This window comes from Sturnus vulgaris, chromosome 17 (genome assembly GCF_052056855.1).
Source record: "Sturnus vulgaris isolate bStuVul1 chromosome 17, bStuVul1.hap1, whole genome shotgun sequence".
In the NCBI taxonomy this organism is placed as follows: Eukaryota; Metazoa; Chordata; class Aves; order Passeriformes; family Sturnidae; genus Sturnus; species Sturnus vulgaris.
Genome location: NC_142259.1, coordinates 3,338,010 through 3,363,978, shown reverse-complemented (window position 1 = coordinate 3,363,978; position 25,969 = coordinate 3,338,010). Strand labels below are relative to the sequence as shown.

The 25,969-nt window shown below is 42.2% G+C and overlaps 1 protein-coding gene across 1 annotated transcript in view; it reads right to left on the bottom strand.

The window, feature by feature from the left end:
- VAPB (VAMP associated protein B and C) overlaps nt 1–25,718 on the bottom strand; it is a 30,538-nt gene extending 4,820 nt beyond the window's left edge. The window contains exons 1-3 of the mRNA XM_014873825.2: nt 25,294–25,718; nt 9,543–9,695; nt 2,090–2,193 (exon numbers count right to left, since the gene is read on the bottom strand). Of these exons, the coding sequence (XP_014729311.1) occupies nt 2,090–2,193; nt 9,543–9,695; nt 25,294–25,351 (315 nt within the window). The 5' untranslated portion in view covers nt 25,352–25,718. The remainder of the gene's footprint in view (nt 1–2,089; nt 2,194–9,542; nt 9,696–25,293) is intronic.
- Nucleotides 25,719–25,969: the final 251 nt, after the last annotated feature.

Sequence of the window (25,969 nt, the reverse complement as noted above, 5' to 3'; positions counted from 1 at the left end):
ACTACCATTAACCACACACAGGATGAAAAATGAGATCACAAACATAACTGAGTGGAATCATAAAAACAAACCAGATACTATGGAGCAAATAATTCTAAATAGTCTGAAGCTTCCACAGGTAATTTATGAGAGAACTGGGAGCTGTGTCAGAGTAATTAGCAGAGATGGGGGGAGTTATGAGCCTGCTTTAAAAAAAAGAAGGGAAAAAAAAAAGTAAAAGGAGGGGTAAATTCAAGGAAAGGGAAAGATAACAAGCCCTCAGATAAATCACAGAGTTCTCAATTCTCTGCCCACTGGAATTCCTATTCACACTTTTCAAATTTCACATTAGCTTTTCTTCCCAACTAGAATGAACTTCAGGACTGTTCTTCCCCCTCCTTGTTTTCCACATCCTTATTTTTCAGCATCAATGTCTGAACAGCACCAGATGTGCTACATACAGAGGGACAATCTCCCCTCACACCTTCTCTCCTTCAGCTGGGGAACCTGCCATAAACAAGATTCCTTGCAACCTTTTAAATAGGGATCAGCAGTAATAAATCTTTGCTCAGTATCAGCTGTAACCTTAAAGTGAACAGATTTATTCTCAGTGATAAGAAAGAGCAAGAAGTGTCTACACTTATATCCTGAAGTTCTCACGTGCTCCTCTTGACTTTGCCCATCCTCCTGGTAGTTTGGTATCCCTCAGCATATCTCAAGGAGGTGACAAATTACAGCTAAGCCCGTGCAACCTGGAGTAGTATTTTACTCATCCTAAATAGCTGAATCATAGTTCAGCTCTTCTGGGGCTGAAGTCAATTCTATTTCGAGCTCCTTGGCTGCCTGTGAAGTGTTGAAAGCTTTATAGTACTCCCATAACTGGTCTCACCTGTTCATCCAGAATTGGGAGAGATCTGGAGAGTTGTAACAAAACTGAGAACTGATCAAAGTGCTACAGGAAAAGGAATCACAGTGGTCTGGAGAGCTCTGGAAAACTGAAAGGCCCATCTAGGCACTAAAAACATTCTTTGCCAGCAGAATAACATTTGTCATGGTATAAAGTAACTCGTAAAATTAAAGAGCTCGAAAGAAAGGCAGACTGACTTATCTTTCTAGTGATGCAGACATTTTATTACTATTGCTTTTTCTCCCACTGGATCTTATTCTGAGCCCATTAAACAAATATAGTTCCATAAATCAGTTTCAGAAGGGAAATTATTAACCTGCAGAATGCCCCAGCTTTAAGAAGCTGCTCAGAAGAAGACACATATTGCAAAGACTACTGCAGAGTATTTTGGGTTTTTTTTGTTTTTGTTTTTAAGTAGTGGTCAAGCACACACTTTTAGAGTAATGGTCGTTTTCCTTTCAATAGCAACTGAGTGTTCTCTCCAACTAAACAAAACAAAACAAAAAAACTGACAACAGCTAGGCTGCAGAGAGCTTCCTCGGGCCTTCTTCTGGGGGCAAATGTTGCTGTTAAAGGAAAGCCAGCAGTTGACATCGTGCTTTACTCCTTTCCAGGTTGTCTTAAATCTTATTTTTATGTCTTTTGTCCTTCTCTGCTCTAGCTCCTACTACATATTTCTACTGCTCTCATTTGTAATCCACAGGACAGAATCTATGAGGGCCTTTTATTTACAAAGCCACAGCAGACATAGGTAGGGATAAAGAAAAACACAATACTTGTAAATCACCCTCTTGCATCTTGCAAAAGTAGCTGCCCAAGAGAAGACTAAAGACCGAGAACAGATGCATAAAATATAAAAGATGCCACAGAATATATCCTGTATATCCTTAGAATATATAGTTCAAGCTGGCCTTTCTAAAGAAGGATATATTGCAAAAAACTACAATTACTTGTTTCATGGCTTGGCATCCCATTAGTGACAGCAGCTTCCTAAAGAAGCAACCACAGACAACAACTTTCAGTGCAGGATTCCTGGGGCTCAAAATAACAGAAAATTCCTTGTCGTGCAGAGATAGAAACCTGAAAAATCTTTCAAGAACCATTCCAGCATGGTTTGACAACAGCTCTTAAATAATGCAGTCAAAGGACTTATAAAATTCTACAATTAGAAAGAAATCCATTTAAATTAATTTCAATACTTACTACTGCTTCCATATCTGAAGTATCAGCTGGAGCAAACATAGACTGAACCATAAACTTGTGTTTACTTTTCTCATTAGGGTCATAGTCAAAAGGCTGTAGCATCACTGGAAGAAAAAAACCCAGAACACATTGCATTAACATTGCTCTGGTGCAGAGTCATGCACTGATGACACAGTTACCAGATTTCAGAAAAACAAACATTGAAATGGTTTCAAGATGCCTGTTGTTATGACCAAAGCAGCAGCTGAGATCAGGAACCTCACTTGAAACCAGAATTTTGAAAGGAAGAAGGAGAAACAGATTTCCTTAGTCCGTCTAGACTTTGGTCTGAGAATTCTGGAAATGCTGATCACTCTACAATATTCTGTACAAAGCTATGGCAAGATAACAATAGTAATTTATAGGAAATGGGATCATTTACATATCTTCTGGGACACAGGGAAGAATTTTCCAAGGCAGCATCTTTTTGTCTTGCTCCATCCTTGGGGCAGAAGTTCCAAGCATTTTGATGAGCTGTACACACAGTATTGCTGATGGTGCCTGAGAAAAGCTACAGAGGCAAACTCAACCATTGGAAACCTTGAGGTTCAACTCTCAGGATGGAAATTTCCTCTACAAACTTTAAAAGTCTCGTGGTATTTGATTTATCAAGTACAAGTACTTTGCTTCCACAAATAAGTTACTGCAAGTTTGTTACCAATTTATAGCTGGAAGTTTATAGTTAAATCTGAGGTAAAGTTTGCCTATGAAAGGTATGCAAGGAATGTGTTTCTCTTCATTCAAAAAATCTAAAGCATTCCAAAATTTACTTATGCAGAAAATGACTCTGTTTAGGGTGCAGAGAGGAAGGAACAGCAGATTCAGGGGGTGTGTGTGCTTTAATTTAATTTTTTAGCAATATTGGGAATTTCCATGTCTTTGCTTTTGGGTTAAAGCAACCTGAAGAGGGACAGTTGGGTTTTCCATTGACATGGAATATTCTTTCATCACAGTGGTCACTTGGAACCCCCACATTTTCAAGTGACATCTGGATATTCAGCTCTAGGGACATTAACAAACATGAGCTTGGCTTCACCATGAGACAGAACACGTGGAAATAAGCAATGCAGTTTTCACAAACATGTTATTAGAGCCTGCAAAAAGTCACCACCCCCTCAAACTGAAAATGAAGCTTGCAAATACTGCCATTACTGCTAACAGAAAAAAACGGTGTAAGGTTTAAAAATTCCCATTTTATGACCTGTCTTACTTCAGCCCCTCAATTCAATCACTAAGAAGAGAAGCAGGTCAGGAATGAGACCATTTTCAAGTACTGGTGCTTTTAACATTATGTGCTCAAATTCATATGCACTAATTGCAGGGGTTTGTCATATAAAAGCAATATCCAGAGATCTCATTTGTTGCAAATGAAGGCAAGTCAAACCAATTTGCCTCCCTTAATGAGCAGGGTATGTTATGGCTGTGCCATCTTTACTGTGCACACAATCTGCGGCCATCAACAACCACATGCCTTTTAAAGCCCAAAGAGAAGGCAGGCAATAAATTCTCTCAGATGAGGTGCTTTAAAAATTATTATACATTTTAAACTCACCTTGCAGTACTCTAGTATTATTCCAAAATAAGTGCTTGCAAATTAACTGGCTATCTTTAAAACTATTTTCCAAACAGAAGTGACTGCACTGTGAAAACACAACTATTTCAACACTGCCTGACACATCACTGAAAAGCAGCAGCATCATTTTTTCTCCTCTGTAATAGATACTTCAATAATTTCAATGTGCAAGATCCAACTGGATAGTCAGAACTTATTCAGACTTTATGGAACTTCTACAGATTGTGGTTTGTTCAGCTCGCTTTGCTGAGTGCAACTATCAGCTCATTTGAAAATCCTCATTTCCCAAGGGACAGTGCTGAATCCATCCTGGAATGCCAAATGATCACTGCTCCGAGCTCCATTCACTGAACCACAAGAGCCAGAGAGGGCTTGACAGCACAGACGTTGTTAGCACTCGTATTTTTAGATCAATACATGAAAGCCACATTGACAGAAATTATTCAGCAAGTGTCTTGTAAGCCAGATGGGATGCTTAAAAATAAGTACTTTTTTCAAGAGGAAACCAAACCATTTTAATATTTATCCACGTACTATTGGGGTTTCTGTGAAAGATTAGTTCCATAAAACTGCCCTAATTGCCAGAGAAATTGCTTCTGGGAATGTGGCTCCTTTGTTCTGAATGGAAATCACAAACCTCCAAATGCAAAAATTATGTGAGAAGTATGTTCCTACAAAATGCCTTATCACATCAGTTGTCCCATCTGGTCAGAAGTTTCAGCTTTCATCACTAATCAGAGTTTTAAGAAACAAAATTATTAATATGATCTTCAAAAGTTTGCTGTCAGCAGCATCCAGCAGGCAGAAATATCTCTCAACCACTTGTCAAGCTGCTCACCCCACAGCTCAAGCACCAGCACTGTTTTACCACAAGCAAAAACTGCAGAGTCACTGAGAGATCAATGGACAGTTTTCTCCCACAATTCTGCAATATCCCCAGCATTTCATGCTCAGCAGAGAGCTGAGGAGAGGCACTGACCACTCAAAACACTTCTTTTCCATGGAACAGTTTATTGGAAAAGTTAGTTACCATGACAGAAGCATTAAACTCCTCTGGTTTTCCTAGAATAAATCAGCTTTCTCAAGGAACAGAGGAAATCTGAAGCAGGGAACACCTTTAACACTTGCTAGGATCTAGCTGTCCTTTCCAAGAGCAGAAGGAACAGAAAAGTCTCCCAGCTCAGATCATCAGCAACCTTCCTCTGGTTTCCATCTAAATTTATTAATGGCCTGTTGACTTGGTCCTGGACCAGCACTGCCCTTATGCTGAAATAGCAGAGAAGGGGGAGAGTCATTTACTTCTGCTGCCCTCCAAGACATCAATCACAGCAACTCTTGGCCTCGGGGTGAACTTAAGCCAGACTTGGTCTGTTCTCTCTAGGCCAGGCTCCCCATTCATCCTCTGCACCTGTTTTGGTTTGAGTTCCTCTAATTACACATGCAGGGAAGTTTACTAGTGCCTTGAACCACAGCATTTGTGCCCTCTCACCTCTTCCCTCACCCAGATGTACGATGCTACATCTGCCTCACTCACAGGCACATTATGTCAGCATCCTCCTCACCCCAATCAGACCCCTTCATTTAACAAGCTTGCAATTGTGGCCAGAGTATTTTATTCTCCAAATATGTGATCTTGAAGTTTTTCTAATGAAACTCATCCCATTTCCCTTACTGTGGCTTTCAAGGACACCTAATTCTGCTACATATCTTCAGTGTTCCAACTTTACAACATCAGAGTTTTTAGTGTACTCTTTGTTCCAGAATTGCTTGTAAAAGCATTAAACAAGATTAAGACCAAGAATCACTCTCAAACATCACTAGTAGCTCCCTGCTATCACATTTCCATCCACATCACTGTTGATTCTTAAGCAGCTCAAATCTATTTTTTCTTTTCCAGCTTTATCAATCATTTTCCCAAATGGTACTGCATGGAATTCTTCATGGTCCAGATGGATCAAATCTACCCCACTTATGTCACATGAAATACCCCAACCAGAAAGAGGGGCAAGCCTCAAGATCCTTGTGGAATTCCATCAGCTTTGGCAGAGGTGAGCAAAGGACACCCACATCTACAGAAATGAGCAGAATCCATTGCATCATCCCACCTTTGTTTCATGTTTACGTAAACAAACATAAAATCTCTGCAAATATTTCAATAAAAAGTGTTTTAATGTGTGAAGATCGAGACAGAATTTTAAAGCAGGCAGGAAAGAACAACCCAGAAGTTGGTAGTTTCTGCAGAGTCCTGGGAGGTCTGTGGGAACAGGGCACTGGAGTGACACTGCCAAGGCAAGTTTGGGAATGCAGCAGTGGATGGGACACAATCAGTGCCTGAGGGAATGGGGCAGACCCACTGTGAGAGCAGAGCACAGGGCTGCAGCTCCATTCCTGCCTTTACAAAGTCAGGCAAGCTCAGAAAAAACTGAAAATCCCCCCCAGATATTCGACAGCAACCCAAGGAAAACGTCAGCTCCTCCTCACTTTCAGGAGGAACGTTCAGACTGGAGCTGACTTTTAGGAGCAATGCTCAGACTGCTCTCTTCAGTGGGACACTGAGCACAGATGGAACCATCTGCAATTCCTCTCTCCTCCTTATACATCTACTGCAGACTCACCAGCATCTGCTGGTATTCCTTCACTTTTCCTTTGTAATCCATTCATGGCTTTTATTTAGGTTTCAAAGCCACAAAATCAGCTATCTTTGCTGAAATCAGACGTGTTTAACAGCAGTGGAATGTGTGCAAATACTCCTTTCCCAAGTATTGCAGCCCCAGTGCAATGGAATCAGATGACAGTGCTCACACACGCTTCCTGACAGTTACATAAACTCAGCTGTTAAAATTACATGCCATTATATAACAGGTGAAAACACGGGCTCCAAACCTGACATCCCAGCAGGCAGCACATGCTGACAGGGCCTTAAATGCTGGTATTTAGCAAAAGCTGTGATATGGCATAAGAAGGCAGCATTTGAGACTCCACTAGATTAATGTGAGCTTTATTTTTCTAGCGTTTTGTACGTTTTTAAATGAGCCGTCGTATTAGTGTGAAATAAAGTGGAACTGCTGCCTCTTAGAGCAAAATATCTTCTCATATACTTACAGCAAAACAGTACAGACACAGCTTCACAGGAGTACAACAAAGGTATCTGCTTACTACAGAGCAAGAAGGAAGAGGCTGTCCCAAATTCAGCTTCAGGCAATAATATTCTCTGAGACTAACAAATGCTTAGGCACTGATTTTTTGGAGACAAGGTGCAGCACCAATGCAGGGCTATCAGAGGCTGTGGTAAAGCCAGTCAGCAATTGGGAAGGGAACAGATTGCATATAGTAAACACAACCCAATTAGCTAAAGTGTCCAGAAGTTACTGTATTAACTGTATTTTAATACTTTCTCATCAGTAGTATTTTCACTAGGTTTGAAGGAATTCAAGTCCTATTTTTACACCCAGTGCAAGACTTGAATTAAATGACTGAAAAGGTAACTGATTTAGAGGCAAAGAAACAAATTCTATTTATTTTTCACTTCATTAACTCCAAAATCAGTCTTTTGTTCTCAAGCAATATTACTCCAAAGCAAAGTTTAAACACGTATTTCCCCCTTTCTGTGAATCTGAAAATAATTCTATTTTGCAATTTAATGGCAATCCCTTCTTTGATCCCTCTTATCCAAAGGATCCCATCTGCTGATCAAAACCAAAGACACTGCCATCCTCAAGTCCAAAATTAGGTCCATGCATGGTTTGAAGGAGTTTAATACATCACCTATAGGAATTATGAAAGTGTGCTACTTGCATTTTAAAATACAATGTTAATGTAAGGACTGGCAATTTAAGATCATTATTTATTACTGGAAATATTAGAACACACGTGTGAGGTTATGACTAAATATATCACAGCCATTTTCCAAACTAACCAAATCATAAATCACTACAAATAAGGTTATCAGAAAAGGGAAATTCTTAAAGCTGTGTAAGCAAGAGCAAAGCACAGCTCAGGGTTAGCACAGCAGTCTCATGAGGGGATACTTTAGCCCTGGACTAGATGCACACTCTACCTGCTGTGCCACTGGGAAGGGTCAGGCTGGAAAAGCAAGCTGCTGGTAGCATAACAAGAGCTTCCTACAACACTTGCCTGCACTCTTATCTGCTCGAGGTGGAGCTAAGGGGCACTTGTGAGCAGAACTTTAAGAAACCATTCAACACTGAGATCAACACATTTCAAAAAGCCTGGTAAGAGCCTGCAAAGGAAGCAGGCTTTTAATTTTCAAAGTTCATCTGCAAGATGAAAAGCATCCACATCTTTATAGCATGAAGATAATTTGTAGCTAGAAACCATGCTAATTTTCATTATCATTTCATTGATTTCAATGCATTTGATATGCTTGCCTGCAGCTAGTATAGATGACAGACAGCTTTACTTGGGAATTGTCCCGACTTTTAAAAATCTCCATTTCTCTCCAGAGAGCTTTTTCATTTCCATATTAGTCATTTCAGAGCTCACTGGGTATGTGCTGGCCCTCTCCTGAAGCAGAAGTGCTTTGCCTGCCCCACCTGGAGCTCCCACACTTCCCTGGTTACCTCCTCACTGTGACATTCCCCTGGGATTAACAGCAAGGGAGGCACAATCCTGCAGCCCTTTGCACACTCAATTTGACAGCACAGAAATCCCAAAGACAACAGATCAATCAGTGTGCAAATATGGGCATGTAGAAGAAGACTTACAGGATTAGAGTTGCTCAATTTTACAGTGCAAAGTGATTTTGGGATCAATTTTTGTTTTGTTAAAGCAAGCTCTCTCCAAGGGTGAGGTGTTTAAATATTTTACATTTTATTAAGTAAGAAACAAGTCTTGATTTTTGCATGTTGATTTTTTTCAGGTAAAAAACAGTGGTTTTAGCTTCCCAAATTTTTTAATCCCAGGCTAAAAGAGGTTGGTAGGAGCAAATTGAATAACCTATCAATAATATTTCTTATCAAGCCAATCTTATTTTTTTTAGGAATAGCAAAGCAAATCTGCATGTTTAGAAAAATAATTTTCTTAACTGAAGTCTGACTTCATTCATCCAATATGCCACAACTACATCCTTTGATAGAATTCTTTATGAAGAATATGGATCAGTCATTGAGAGAATATATTAATCAAGTTAATATACAGATACTGTGTTTGTGAGAATACTCAGCTCTTTATGCTTTCAAAGTAAGCCACTCCTTTGCTTTTCCATTACCAAACTTAGGCAAGTCAAGAGCTACTGACTCATTAGAGAAAATCATTAACTTTTCCTATGCAACAGCAAAGATTTAGTCATTTGACATTTTTAACACCAAAGGACTCTTCAAGGCACACAAAATAAGCATGGTTTGAAAGTAAATGTTTTCATTGTTGGTTAAATCAAAGGCAGTTTGGCATCAGCCCACACCAGTCCAAACCAGTGGCTACAGTCCACCCAGTTTTATTCTTCCTCAATGTGCTCATCCAAGCACTCGTTTGACCCTGTGATGAGCTGGTTCAGGAAGTTAAGCTGGCAAAAAACGAACTGTACAAAAATAATCCCACAGGGAGGGCAGGGCTGCAGCAGGACTGGTTTGGATATGCTGGCTGAGGCTGTTAATGAACCATATCAATCATTTATGTGTTTCCTCCTTTTTCCTCTCCACAAGACCAAACCTATTCCTGCTGGACCAGGAGTAAGGGAAGTAAGGATACATGAAATGGCTGCTTCTCCATGAAAACACAACCTCTTGGATTCAACAAAATATTTTCAGGCTGCAAGGCATTCCAATAAATAACTGCTTTTAAGAAGCTATTTTCAATCACCAAAGAACTGCTTGAATGGCTTACCAGAAACATTAATTGATGTTCCTGCATCGATAATTCCACTGTTGGGCCTTACACAGTATCTACGTGGTGCTGTGGTCTTAACTTTGAAGCACACATTTCTGTCCGTGGGGTTGCCGAGCTTCAGGTTTGTAGTGACCACATCTGTGAAAGGACCTGAGGAGGAGAGCAAAAGCAGACTTGAAATCACACAGAAAGCACTTTTCAAGCAGAGGCTAAGCAGGCTCTAAATCTCTGTTCACAAATCTTATAAAGTAATTAGATGTTCAATTTCCATCTGCAGCATGTACAGATAATCGTGCACGCAAAGCCGAGGCTGCCCCAACCCAAGAGCTCATCATTAACAGCAAAACAAAAGGGGGAAATCATTCACACATTGTGCCAACACCACAACATGGCATTCAAAGGATGCCAAATTCCCTGCTGTGTCACAGTTGCTCCATTCTAATCACTGAAACCCAGGCTAGCAGAAATACCACATATAGCTGTAGATGGTAAGTAGTGAGTACAGTACAGTTTGATAACTGGGCAAGGAATAGGAACCAAGGACTACCACAGATCCATCTGCACATCTCCACAGAACCAGGATTGCACCAGGTATTCAGGAATGCCATACCAAAACCAGCAAGACGAGGTACTTCCAACACAGGGTACACCTGTTTGTTGCTTTTGCTTTTTTTTTTTTTTTTATAAACTGTCTTGGCAACTAGAAATTATAAATCAGAAGAAATAAAGCAGCCTACCTCACCCAGGACAGGAAATAACCATGTGGAAATAGGAAAATTTTTAGACACTGAGAGCACTGGCACAGATTTCCGTATTAGCAAGGCTAAAATCAAACCATTGTCAAGTTCTGCAAAACCAAGTGCAGGCAAATCCATTTCTCTCAGGCTCACTATCTAATTGAAACTCCCAAATCCCTCAGGCAGAAGAAAGGCCGATTTCCTACAAGACACTGATAAATCAGACAGGTAGCACACAACTACAGTGCTTTACAGATGGTAAAGAAGTAAAATTAAAAGAAATATAACCACACTTTGATCAACTGTCTTCTCCACAGAAGTGATTAATTTGATGCCTGAATAAAATACCTTCATCTGTCCTCAGGAGTAAAAGCAAATTCATTAAAAAAAAAAGCATCAAACTTTTCCTTGCAGAAATGGCAGCCCTAAAATTGAAGAAGAGTGAATGATGATGAAAATAAAAATAGTGGCAGGCAGCATTCCACCACCCTCCTCTCACAGCATGGATGCCTTGATGTAATTTCAGTTTGCTTCTTATTCTACACAAATTTGTCTCCTAAGCCAATATTTAACCCAGCTGTAACAGTACTACAGTCCTGCAACCTCTATCCTTGATCCAATTTGTCTAAAGTAATTAGGAGGAGAAAAGCCTCAAAACAATCACACAAATAACCCCAATCAGACAACAAGGTAGCACCATTTCTGTCTGCACCCTGAGAAAACAAGCTTTGCAATGTAACACCAGAGCAAAACTGAAGAAATAAAATTTTCAGATCCCATGGCAAGGGTTTCACTAGATCTGTGCCTAGTGAAACACTGAGATGAGAAAGAGAATGAAAGACAGCTGTAAAGTTTTCTGTGTGTTCTGCATGCAGGAAGAGACTTTGAGCTAATGGAAAATAACTGGCCAGAAGCAGCCATGAGTTGTTAAAGAAGGTAAACAAGCCAAACCATCAAAAGATCCAGCAAACATTTAGGTGAGTAAGGACAATAGCAGATCTTCCAAACAGCCCTAACTGGGAGAAATCTAACATTTCAGAAGAAATTATAGGATGCCTATGCAGTAAGGATGTGCCTTTACTAAAAAATTACAGCTTGAGCTGTTCCAGCACAGGGGGAGGGTTGGCTGTACAAAGCCCTTCATCTGCAGCTGCATCCTCAGCAGTGCTTTACTGGTCTGCATGCTGGGATAGATTTCCTGGGGGAAATACCATGTTTTTACTTGGCTGATCCATGAATGTGTGCGGGATTTGTGTGCCCTAGCACAGAGCTGCTGTTTGCAATAGTAATACGACAACAATTCTGTGTGAAAATAATTTCCAAATGGAGTTACTTATTGCTAACACGGATCATACCAAAATATTTGGCAGCAAAACCTTTCAGCAGACGGAACTAATTTTTTCTTGTCTGCTTGGTGTTTCCTCTTCTGTTCTGTCCATTAAAACCTAAACAGTTTCTTTAGCTACATTTCCCCCAAATTACAAGTTTTACAGCCACCACAACTGTACTAGAAGGTTGATATCTGCTTTCAGCAAACCTGTGTGCAGGCATGCTCCTTCTTACAGGACTGCTGTGAAACTCTGCAGCAAAGCAAAACACAGCAGACAAATGCAGGATTAACGTGCCATTAAGGTGTCCTGAAGTGTGTAAAAAAATAAAACAGACCACAGGGTATTACTCAGGGATAATTGGGGCATGGCAGTGAAATATCATCACTTGGCTGGCCTGCCTTTTAAGAGCAAGGCCCATGCACTGCCAACTTGGGCTGAAATGAAACCTTGCTTGCCTGCTGTTGGATTACTACAGCCAAGATTACAGGTTTTTTGGGAGGTTGGGGTATGTGGGAGAACTTAGGATAGACACAAGCTAATGGAGACACTGGATATAGACCTTTGCTTACCAACATCTGGATATGAGCACTGCAGATAAAGCTGCTGTGGGTATTAAGAGACAGAGGAGATGCACAGCAACCTTGGATCTTCATTTTCCAATGCAAGGCATTGGGACTTTGGGAATCGTATCCAAATACAGCAAGAGAAAACAATCTACAGTTCTTTCTGGGAACTTTGCTCTCATGACAAGTGGATGGACTATTTACATAAGTTTATGCAACACCTGGACAATGCTTGTACTCCTAAGGTGGGCTGAGAGCACAGTTAAACCAGACTGGTGCATCTGGATGGTCCTTGGGTCAAAGCAAGGACTTTTAAAACCCACAACCCTTACTTCATCACATTATTTTGTTTTGAATGCTTTTTCGAGTGCTCATATTTCTAGATAAGTGGAACTCCTACTAAGTCAGGGTCCTTTCCAAATGACAATTTGCTCTTTAAAATCATCCCAACTGTTTTTCTCACATGTTTTTTAAAGATCATGAGAAAAATGCCACTGGTGTCATCCCAAGGACAAAGTTATGGGAAACAGGGTCTGTACACACATCATCTGACATGGGGCTGTCATGGGAGCAAGCTGTCTAGAAGGAAGAATGTAGTAAATTGAATTTGGTGCTGAAAGTTTGAAATACTCCACAAGGGTTTGGTGATTTTCTCCTGCCAAAATAAAGTCAACTCATGTTAATGCACTGGGCACTTAGTGATACACAAACTAGCAGTATTACTGAAAGGAAAGGAAACATCACCTCCTATACTTATAAAACAACAAATAGTTAAAGATATCCTGGTTTTTCATAGGACTGCTTTTCAGCAGGTTATTTCTGAACTGTGGCTTTTCACCCACACATCTAACCCTTCATGTTTGAAGATCTCAGTGTTATCTCAGGGTTTTCCACAGTCCATTTCCTATTCAAATACCAGTTCTGTATCAATCTTTCCTTAGAGAGTCATTCTACAGTGTATGGCATTGTAATATCCCACACCATTTAGTAATGATAAAAAAATCTGGGAATTAGGTCAAAAGAATATGATGTCAACTCTATTTAAATTTTAAATAACTCTCACTGCAATAGAAATTGCCCATAATTGTTTCAGCAAATCCAGGCTGATAACTTTTTGATGAGCACAGTACTCACTGTGAGTTCCTTGCCACTTGCTCCTCACAGAAACCACGTTGCACAGCCACATCATTTGTATTACATCTCAATACAACCATCCTCACCTTAACCAAAATTCCATGCTTTGGCATTGGCAAATAATCAGCCCTTGTGCTGTTTGGCACATGAAGGAATTCAGCACAAGTACCAAGAGAGGGAAAACTTCGATGGCACAGGCTTGGGCAGGAACATTCAAACCCAGCAGGGACAGTCTCTGCAGACCTGTACCTGCAATTATCACTACATCTATATCATCAACTACACACATCAGGTGGGCCACAGGGTTGCTTAATTCCTGCCTGAGTCCATCTCTGCTGAAAGGGGAGGTGGTCTGGCCTCTCATCTCCACCAGCTGCCTGTGCAAGCTGCACTGTGTTCCTGTGCCTGGGCAAAGAGCAGAGCCAGGGAGCTGCTGGGGCTGGAAATTAATCCACTTACCAGGCAGGGAGAGAGGGAGGGGGCAGGGGGGAAGTGAAAAAGGAGAATCAGTTTTCAGCCAGAATGAGCAGCACTCAGACCTGGCATCAGAAAAACTGCATCTTCCTGCCCAGCATTCTGCCAATTTAAGGTCTCACAGTTGCAGGTCAAAGCTTGCAAGCACATCTGGACATATGTGCTGCAGTCACACTTGTATTGTTGGCATAGCTGCTGAAAGTAATTAATACACATGCATTATTTTTTCTGTACTTAAATTTAATGCAAATTCTCATCTGCTAAAAGCTAAGTATGCCTAAAAAATGTGGTGAACTTTTCAAAGAAAAGCACTACAGGAATACTTGACACAACTGGCAACTATTGATCCACAAGACTAAGAACAAATTCTTATCAAGCTACCCATGTTATTCCCAGAGTGTTTTAGATGCACTTTCAGCATCTTATCCCTAAACAACTTTTGCAACTCCAGCTCACCACAGACCTGTATCCAAGAGCAGAGTAATTGAAAAGAGCCAGAAATACAGGCAGAGCTTCTCATGAGATAACCTCTCTTGTACTTGTACTTCCTTTGTGGAAAGCAGTGGAATGCAATAATAGGAGGGGAAGGATGTATTTCACCATGGTTCAATCCCACTGATGTGTCAGATCAAAGTTATTAATCACCTGACACATTAATATGCCATAGAAAGGTAACTGAAAAATCTTTAATAAAGGAGATGGTGGAAAGCAACAGAGGGGAAACCTAAATGGTTTTGTGACTATTCTCAAGAGCCCAAATCCTATATGTAACTGCTGATGTCCACATGGAGCAGTAATTAATCCAGTGAAGAGCCACACTGACTGTGTGTGAGGGGAAAGGATGGGGCTGAGTGTGACACTCATCCCTTCCCCATCCCACACCCTACACTGGCCTCTCACCCATGACATTAAGTGCCTCCCCCAGCTCTGCCAGCCCCTCAGAGTGGGGATGTCCCTTGCCCTGCTCTAGAAAGAGCTGCCAGCACCATCAACAGCCACCATACTCATCTCTCCATCTGATTTGTTCAGCCTTTCTACATGCAGCTGTTCTCATCTTCACATCCAAGTGGTTTCTCAGCTCCTTTACTGCCTCTGACAGCACCGAGTGATTTCATTTTATTTCCATGGGCTCTCCCATTTTATTTTTGTGGATGTCTATCAGCATTAGAGAGACAGGCAGAATAAAACCAGTAGTGATGTGCAGGAGGGCTCAATAACAGGTGAAGAACTTGACTTACTGCACACTTCTTTAAAGTCATATATAAAGCTGATGACCTTTGAAGATAAACACTAAAATGAAAAGAGCTGAAATGTCAAGCAAGACATCTTGAGCTATCAGCCAGGTGCCTGAGAATCAAGAACACCCAAGATCCAATCAAGCTCTCCCACCACCTTACTTGTCTTTAGACAAATCACTTAAGGGCTTGATCTTCTGCTATTAAGAGCCTTAAGAGTTGACAGCAGCTTCAAAACAGAAGCAGGTTTGGACCCTTATAGTTTACCTCTCTGTCAAGTAAGGAGAATACTTACCTGATTACACAGAATCTTGTGAAGATTAGTGTTTTAAGAAGTACCATATGCCAAGGTTTAATCATCATCTGGCTCTGGAGACTTTCATAATTAAGTGAGCATCCCCAACTTTCGAAATCAAAGAAGTCAAAAAATCAGAAGCAAGAAGAGCCCATGTTGCATAAATATCTGATTTCACAAGTTACTCACTGAGAGAACCCAAATCCTCCAAATTTAGTAAATATTTTTAAAAAAAAATCATTGTGTAAACCACATGCTAACCTTTCTACCTCAGCTCAGATTTTAAAAGGAATTAGCTACAAACCCCCAGCCCTGTGGAATCAAGATCTTTACTCCCAGCACCCACCTCCTCACCCAAAAGAGCCCTGGAAGCAAAGTGACAGGAGGAGAGTGGTCCCCTCCACTTCTGCTGTGTAAAACACTGGATGCCTGGAGGAAAAAATATTACAAAAATAGAAGCAACATCCATATCACTCCCTATGCAATAGCTGATGCAGTGGAGCAATTTTTTTAAGAAGTATGCAATCAATAAAGTGACCTAAGAGAAAAAAAAAAAGATGGTGCAGAAACCCAACAAAATTACATGATCCAGATGCCAAAGTTGGAGCAAGGTTGGCAGTAAGTTATTCCATTTAGATGGATTAATCTGTCCTTCCCTGGCCTATTCTAGCATAAACTATTTTTCTCAGAGCATGCCTCATGCTTAATTGGGAAAAAAGTCCAAACCCCAAACAAATATGAGACTGAAGACTATTTTCTGGGTATCTGTTGGTATGAAATTTTTGTCACCTTTTATTCCTCAGAGGATCATTAACAGTCTGACTTCAAGCTGCAAGAACTGAGAGGCCACACATAAGCTTGCCAAGAGAAACAGAAGACTATGTCCTCATATAATTTTGGTACCAGTGTCATTTGTTTTTTCCCAATTCATCTCTTCAGTTTTTTTACACCCAAACCTTACCTACAGCAAACTTCAGCAACAAAATCACCCAAAATGAAATATTTTCTCTGCATCATAAAGGTAAATCAGATTTCTGCACACAGTAGCATAAACAAGAGCCTGGGAGCAGCCTTGGTGAGCTTTCAGAGGTGTGTCTCTGTTTCAGCTGAGCTTCCAGATCCTTTCACAACTGAGTGCCAAAAAGATTGTATATTCTGCTCATTCTGCACACAAATATCACATGAACCAACTCTGCCCAGGTATGAAAACAGCTCAGGAAACAGTGGGACAGCAGCTGCACCTCTTTCAATAACCATGATGTAGCCAGATGCAGAGTAAGACATCTCCTTTTTGTTCACAGCCTGGAGCTCCATCCACGGGCCATGGAAAGGACACAAACAAAGCCCAGGCTCCCAGGAGAGGTGGGGATGCAGCAACAGAGCAACGAAGCCTCGATGTGCAAAACTCCCTGACAAAAACACTGCTAAAGACTGAAGTCAATGCAAAATGTTTCCCTGGAAAAACCATCCTGATTTTAATCACCAATCCAAGCTACACTTTTCCCTCTAAAGTGATTTTTTCCTGGTCTAATTTCATCACTAATCTCCATTTCAAATGCACATTAAAATGTTAGGGAAGAAGCAACTTAACTACTCTAATTTTACGCTCACATTTACTCCTCAAATAGAGACATTTGATGTGCAACTTAAATAGCAAACGAGCAAATATTTTAAGTGCAAAAATGTGCATAAATCGAAAATACGAGAAGAAACAAACACAATTAGATATTCTGGGGATGCACAGAATAATAGCTGCTTTTCTAGTAAGTTTAAAAAAAAACCCAAGCCACATAAATAGGCAGTGGGATACTATTTATGTATTTGTGACTACAAATAAGGACGGAATCTTTAGTTTAGCAAGATATATTTCAGGGGAGCCACTTGAAAACCAGCCTATTAACTGTACTTTAAAGACAAAAGGGGAAAAAAAACCAAAACAAATCAGAAATTTAGCCAGCAGTGAGAAAAAAAAATCTGACAGTTTATATGTGTGGCACAGAACAAGAAACAAATGTCAAGTTGTGTTCTTCAAGCCTAAACTTCTGTCTTTTCCAACCTAAACAATTCCATGATTCTGTGATTATCTGCATTACTGCATGACATCACTAAACACAGTGTAAAACCAGCTATACAAAAATTAATGGAAAAAAAGGTTACTGGCATTAAATCTTTGCTCCTAGTCTGTTAAAAATATAGAAAGGCCAGAAGAAGAGAAATCACAATCCAGAGGAAATGCAAATGTTTTGAGAAAACACAAAATTTATTGTTATTTAAATATCACAAGAAGCACTACTAGCAAATATCAAGAGACAACAAACATGAAACTGCACAAAGGAGAGGAGGAAGTGTTGGGAGGAACATCAGAAGCACCAGGAAGGATGAAGCAACTGTTGCAATGAAAAAAGTAGCAGTCTTGGGAAAAACACAAAATGCAATTTTTTTTTCTTAAAAGATGACATAGTCATTTTACATGCCTTCTACAAGCACAACTGATTTGTCTTTTAAATTGCTTGCAAAAACATAAGATTTGGCTCCATAGTGATCCCCACACCTACATGATTTTATAATCTGCATCCTAAATAACTGGATCACCAGGCAAACCTCCCCCTTCTCTATTTTTCCACCCCTTGTGAAAACCAACCAAGAAAACAGGATTAAATTTAGAATGATAAAATCTTTAATCCATGCACCATGGTATGAGGGACTTGGTTTACAGCTCAGAGAACTAGACACTAAAGTAGTTTAGTAAAGAGATTATTTTCATAAAGTATTTATAATAACGTGGGCTAAGTACTGCAGGCAGCAGCAATACCCAATCTGTACAAATGTGTTTGAGGCCAGGAGAATTACAGTTGAATTGAGCAATTTTCAGAACAGCTCTAATAGAGAAAGAACAGACTCAGGCCTCAGTGTGGGAGGTGCTGCTGGTGTGGACACACCATCACTTGGATCCCTGTGCACCCCTACCCTGCCCTGAATTCAACAGGGCAATGGTGATTTGCTTTGCATACATTTCCAGTGACAGCAAGACCGTGACAGCTGTTCCAGACCCATGGCACAAATCCCTCTGTACAAAAGGTTGCCTAGCAGGCCAAATTTTAAACTCAGCAACATCCCAAGCATCTCAGAAAATATCCTATATGGCTCTACAGACATCTTGGTCTACAAAGCACTGAAAGGGTTTCTATATCGAAAACAACACTGGGTCAAATGCCAGAGGAAGAGACTTAGCATGAATCTAACCCCTAGCTTGGACAAACTCGTAGTTAAATATTCATATATGTATGTAAAATAAGCTTCCTTTCTGCCTCTGGTCATCACACTGAAGACAAAGGACGTTCAGTGCTGTGGTAGGAACTGTCACAGCAGTGCCAGTCCCTCATCCAGAGGGGAGAGGGCTCTAACTGGGAAGAGTTCCTGACCTAATCAGTGAAGATTTACTTCCAGAAAAAAACCCAACAAAACAACAATAACATTATCATCTTGTTGATGCAAAAGATCACGTTTCTTACAAATACAAAGATGAAATTTAAGTCTGAAACAACAGCTGTCACCACAAACAGAACTGTTGCAAACACCATCAATAAGGCTTTCAAAGGCAAGCAGCCACACTGACAGGGAAAGTAAAGAGGCTGTTATTGTACCAACTATGAAATGCATTCAGTAGTTATTAGCTGTTCCCAGCAGGCAGCAAACATAAGACCAATATGGTAACAAGATAGTAGAAAATGAGTGTGACTGCAAGATGTAGGCAGAATTAGCAAGGGTCATTTGATTCCTGCACTGCCTCAGCTGGGCAGAAAGCTGTGCTCAGAGGCTCTCAGAAACAAGACAAACCCTCCCTCGCCCAGCTTCCCACAAAAATTGCATTATAACATACGTAGAAGTTGCTCATTTGAGCCAAAACTCATTTGATGCAATCAATACCATCCAGAGCTGGCTGCATAGAACAAATTAAGCTGCTTTTAAAATTGGGTATTTGTTCATAGATGTAAGCTGACCTGAGCTCATGAAGTTGGATCATTTGCTATGGTGATGATGCCTTTTTTCCAGTTGAGTTTCAAAACAGATCTGACAATCTATTTAAAGGTTTGTACTTGAATTTTTACAATCCTAATTCTGAATTAGAGAGCAATTAAACAGAATTCACTCTTGTATTTAATGACAGCTAACCTATTTTAAAAGAAATAAAGCATTACACAATTACTGGTAAGCTTTTAATTTAAAAAACTTGTGCAGTAAGGGAAAAAAGGTAATAATTTATTTTCCAATGAGAAGGCACTATCAGGAACTGCTGTATAAATTTCTACTCCATATTCCTTTCACGGATGACAGGACACTGCACATGGCATGCAGGGCAGCAGCTGGTAAATACAATTTACTGCTAAGCACCAGTGTGAACCTGCATCCACTCTGACACATTAACTGTGTCTTCATTTTGCTATGATAGCCATGCTCCCAGGACTTAAGAGAGCCACCCCTTCCATCTGTATTTTCAATATAATCTGTTATCAGATATATCTTCTGAAGTGATGAATAGAGGTCACATCGCAGCAACCAAATCAGACTGGCAGGCTGCCATCCTGATGAGCTTTAAATAACAAACTTGAAAAACTTTTTCATGTATCATTGCAAGAGCTCCATAGCTCAAAGTGAGCTGAAAATTTATGGACAAACATGGGATTCCCAAGGAACAGGAAGCTGTGAATGCATGCAGCCCATTTTGTACAGCAAAGGCAAGGACTTGATCACATTTAAAACACAAAATCCCACAAAACTAAGAGAAGCAATGGCCAAGCAACAAATTTTACCACTGCATTAGGTCTTTCCCTGAAACAGCAATACTTTGATCCTCTTAATGCTCCTAACTTCAACTGGAATTCTTAAAATCTGTGCAGTACAAAATTATTCAAAAGTCCTTAACCCATAAATCACATTGACCAAAGCCTTCAAGGAGATTGTGGTATTTTTGGAAATAGTCTTGGGAGACCTAAATACATTAATTAAATTTAACAGAAGACCTCCTTGACTGCTTCACACATCTCAACTGTTCTTTGGTGCTCCAACCATCGTATTCAGAGTTTCAAATTTCTGTTAGTCCCACATGTAGAGCTCCTCTCTCCTTTCCCAGTGGAGCTGTGAGTGCTGTGGCTCTAGTGTATAGGACATCAGCAGATTAAGGAAGCTCAAGAGAAGCATTATCTTCAACTTATTCCACCTTTGAAAAAGGGGATGTGTTGTAAGAAATTCACAATGCATCACTACCCTCTCTTAGCTCCAGTTTTTTCCCTCCTAACACCTCTCTTTTAAAGTGAAGACAATATGTAAAGTGATGAATTAATTATAAAACCCAATGGAGCACGTGAAATCAGAATAATTCAGTGAGATGCAGCAGGTCTGTACAACTAAACAAACGTTTAATAGAATAAGTTATTGATTTTAGCTAAGCTGCAAGAAAAGTCAGTGTAACATGAACTGCACCAGAAAAAGACTGATTTTGTTTGATAATTGGGATATATTTCAGGATAAATTTGTGTAGATTTAGGAAGCCTGCCTGTTATTTAAGTACTATGTCCTCTTGTTAAGACTATAATTTGTTAATTAAATTCAGATATGTAGAGAGATGTAAAGGTTTGCTCATATTTAATGCAGTAACAATGACTTGACTTGGAATCAGGCCAGACAAAGGGAAGCAAGGGCTGGTAGATTTTTCAGCAGGAAAGTAGACAGTCATTGGCACAGCAGCCTTCAAAGAGTAAAGAAATCCTAGTACTGGCTGCCATTCTGCTGTGAATATCAGGAGGGCTCTAAAAGAGTTTAAAGAAAAGATCATATAAACATTCAGCTTAAAAGATGACTATTAATTATCCTAAACAGGCAACTCCTCACAATACTGTCACTATTTTACATTCTTAAACACGGCCTGTGACTAGAAATTCCTATTTATCCAATAAAGGAGAGAACGAGCACAAAGACAAATTCCTCTCAATACCGTCAGTGCAGGAGTGATTCAACCATTCCCAGTGCATCAGGACAGGGACAGGGAGGTAAGGGAAGAGTCCACATGCCCTTAGCCTCTCTTCTGAGACTTGGCAACGGCAGCTTCTGCAAACTCTAATCTCACATCCCAAACGTTACTGGCCCGTTGGACTGAGGAGCCTTAGCCTGGTATCTGGGAGGAACGGGATATTCCTGTCAGACACAGGAGGCTTTGCACACCCCCACTGCAATGAACAGATCTGGCTGGACTTTACTCAGGCTGACCTGGAGGAGCTCAGAGTGTCACAGCAGGGAGCAGCCACCCAACCACGGAAATACAGGTCACACAAACTGCACAGGATTGGGGCTGTACACTAAATATTGAACAGTTCAGTGCTGCAGATGCACTGTTGGGCTGGGTGTATCGATACAGGCAGAGGCCACATCTTTGGGCTGAAGCTCTGAGCTACCCAGGGCCTGCACCTGAGCCAGGGACAGGTGACAGCCCCAGGTCAGGGATGAATCTGCTCTGTTAGCAATGGAGAGGATCGGCTCTTCTGGTTCATTGTTGTGCCCTTAGCAGAAAGCAAAGCTACACGGTGACATATTGCATAGGTACAGAATCCCATCCTGGGGACAGGAACCTGCATTTCCAACTGGCACGACTTGCAGTTTAGCAAGGCACTAATCCCTGCTTGGCAGTACTGCCGGGAGCCACTTGGGGAGCACGGACAGAGTGCTGAGTCATAAGTCCAGCCTAACCTGGAGCAAACCTCCAGAAACGCTACCAAAATGTCCCTCAGCCTCCACCACCTCCCATCTGTGCCACCCCTCCTGAGCAGCACTGCCCCAGCACCCCATGTCCGCAAACATGCAGAAGCATGTCAAACACTACAAACCCAGGGGAGCTCTAAAATATGCGGTATTTTAACAAAATTTTACTTGCTGACATTAAACAGCCAATCTCTACTCCTGGTGGGCACATATGGTGAAAAGACAGATCAGCCTTGGTGGGCAGCGATCCTGTGAGGTGCAGGAGGCATCCTGCAGCACAATTCCACATCTTTGTTCAGGTTTAAATCTAGGAATTCTTAAAGTGAGAGCCTTGAATATTGTAATTAATTCTTGGCAGCTTGCTGTCATTTCTTAGATTGGAAAAAAGAAGAAAGGGAAACATAAATGTAAATGTCACTTATACCAACAACAACGCTCTTTTTCACCATTTGCTACCAGTAAACGCTGAGCTGTAAATCTTTAGCTGGATAATTTTTTGGCAAGCCTACAACGGCCAAGAAGTGGAGGAAGTCGCTGGCAAGACAGTGAAGCTCCTATTTCACATGGCATCAAAGACCAGGGCAAGGAAACGGGCACCTTCAGCCACCTAATGGTGTCCAGCCTCCCACGACTCACAGCTGCATTTCAGCACAGCACACGCTGATGCTATTTTGGAGCACGAGTGCTCTGCTGTAGGAGATGCGAGGCGGGAGGAAAGACAACCCCTGCTCATGTTCACATGCTGTGAAAAAAAATTCCAGCATGAAAAACTCCTTTGATATTTTTTTTCAAACGAGATGCAAGCACAGTATTTTGAAACAGACCACCAAATGAATTTATGAAATTCACTGCAAAACCAAGGGGCTCCAAAAGCTTTTTTAAAATGGTCTTCAACCCTTAAGAAGTGAAAGTGCAGCCATGGCTGCAACCCCAATGTGACTGGGACACATTATAGAAGATATCTTCATTTACTGTATTATTCCCAACATCCCACCACCCTCTAAATTTCATACTGAAGAGCTACACAGAGCCTTTCAACAGCATCAGAGCAAACAATTTTCTGCTTTTTCTACCTGTCTGCATTTGGATTAAGCCCTTCACTATTTTCAGTGCTCGGTTCACAGTCCAATCTCAGTTTCCTACACTGAGCACCATGTCTTCCAGCACACACCATGAGGACACCTGTACCAGTCAGCAGCTCCATGACCTCTGCCAGCCTGAATCTACTTGTACGGGGCCAAGGAACACTCTGGAAATAAATGCAACTATTTACAAAGGTGACAATATCATTTCAGCCCTATCACCAGGCAGTATGTCATCACAAGATCAGAAGGGTAAGAAATGCTTAGAGCAGAATTTACTTCATGAATACTTCAACCTGGTGTTTCCTGAATGAAGGACAGCGGTCAGCACTGCCTGCTAGAAAGAACTGTAAGGCAGAGGTTTTGCCAAAGCATATGAATGCTGCCCGCAGCATCAAGTCTGTTTGAACATTAATATTTAAGTGTACTTTGAAACTAAGCCATTTAGTAGCTGCAGTTAGTCAAGTAGCATTTTATGTTATAAGGAGTATGCATTGCTGGCTAAAGATCTGGCAACCAAAAGAGCTGTAGTTAGTTGATTTAACTTCAATGGCTACCGGTTATTTAGCCCAGAAGCTCATCTGAAAGAAAGACAGTCTAACAAATTATCATTATTTCAAGAAAAAAACAAGAGTCTGGCAATGTTTGTGTCTACCTGTGATGAAGAAAAGGAAAAAAAACAAACCCTGAACCACAATTACGACTCATTAGCAAGTCAGCGCCAATTAAGGCTTCACTTCTTGCCCACCTGGGCTTGGATTTGCTTGTTTGCTGAAAGCACTTTTATCCAGAACAAGAAGCGATTTTCATTTAATCATACTTAACAAAAAGAACGCCTAAACAACAGTAGTTTCCTTCTTAAGCATGTTTGATACTGCTGCCATAACAACTTCAGCTTACAACAAAGATATATATTCATTCCCCCCAGTGTTTTTTAACAGGGTGTTTGATAAAACCCACTTCATATTATTACTTCAAATATATTTACTAATAAAAACTGGTAAAGACTTCCTCTATATTTAAAAATGTACATGAAAGCTTTTTTTAAAGGAGCTTTTTATTTTTGCCAGAGGCCAATAAATGAATCCCTTTTTTAAAAAGAAAAAGCTTATTTGCCAGATAATCAAGTGAAGCTATAAAACACCTCTGACTCTGGTCGCATAAATAAACTTGCTGATTGCTTATTTGTAATCCCAGAATATTGTATTACAGCTGTGCTGTCAGGCTGCAAGACAGGAATTTCAGTGCCAGTGGAAGCCCAAACCCATTCAAGACTTTTATTTAAAGGATGGATTTTTGCACAGGGAGACTATTTGTGACTAATTTAGCCAAACGACTTGCTAAATAATAAAAAAAAAAATTAAAAAAAAATAAGCATAATAATAAGCAGGGAAAGCCAGCAAGTGCTGCCCAACACCTGGCCAGAGGCCTCGTGTTTTTGGCCAGAGACACAACTGCAACCCCACAGTGCCTGGGACACATTACAGAAGAAACCCTTACTCGCTATCTTATTCCCAACATCCTTCCTCTGTCTAGATTTTACACCGAAGAGCCACGCAGAGCACTCGAACAGCTCCACAGCGAGCAATTTCCCGATTCTGTCTTTTGACTAAGCCCTTTATCCGTTCCTAGGGTTTGTGACACCTGGGTTCCCAGTCCTACCTCACGGACATCGCTGTCCTACATTACAGCACCAGATCTTTGGGCCGGGGCCGCGCACACACCCCCGGCGGGGCCCGGGGAACGCGGCCCCGCTCCCGCCGCTGCCCCGCGGGGTCCCCCCCACCCCGTTCCCCGGCCGCCGCCCCCGGGAAGGTCAGCCGGGCACAGCCCGGTGTTGCCGCTGCCGCCCGGGGAAGGCGGCGGCCGGGACCCCCCCGCGCCGTCCCCGCGGGCCGCCCCCACCCGCGCCGCGGCTGCGGCAGCGCTGAGGGCGGCCCGGGGGGACCCCCGCGGGCTGGGGGCGGCTCCGCGGAGGGCGGCGGGGCCCGGCGGGGCGGCGGGCGCGGCGCTGAAGGACATTTTATCTGCCGGCGGTGCCCGGCCCCCGGAAAATGGCTGCCGGGGAGCGGGGCCCGAGCGCGGCCGCACCGCCCGCCCGGCGCCGGGAGCGGCGGCGAGGGATGGCGGCGGCCGCCTCGTACCTTTGAATTTGAGCTCGTGCTGCGGTTCGAGGCTGAGGACCTGCTCCGCTTTCGCCATGTTCCTCCTCCTCCTCCTCCTCGGCGGTGGCGGCACCAGGCGGAGAGAGGAAGGGACGGGGAGGGAGGGGAAGGAAGAGGGGAGGGAGGGAGGAAGGGAGGGAGCAGGGAAGGCGGGCGGGGTGCGCGCCCGGTAGCGGGTTCGCTCCTCGCTCGGGTGCTGGTTCACCGTCTGCCGGCTGATCGTTCGCTCGTCGCTCGGGCGCTGTTTGACCCTCGCCCGGGTGGTTGTTGGCGCTGTCCCGGAGCGGGGCCAGGCGCGGTGGGGCGGCGGCTGGCGGCGCACACGCTGCCGGGCAGGGCGGGCGGGAGGCGGGATGATGCAGCACGGAGGGGCCCGCGGAGAGGCTGCGGCGGCGGCTGACGTGAGCCCGGCCCCGCCGTGAGGGGCCGCGGGGGGAGGCTCCGCGCCGCCGCTCCTCGGGCACTCCTGTGGCCGGAGGTGCCTCCCCAGGGCGTTACGAGATGAAAGAGGGTTAATAAATAATGTTTAGTCGTCACTGGAAAGCGTGATTTGTAATAAACGCCTTGTTATCCACAAGCGGCGTGTTATTTTAGGCCTCTACTCCGTGTGGCCTCAGGGCTGCAGGGGAAGCCCTCGGGCCCCTCGCCGCCCCTG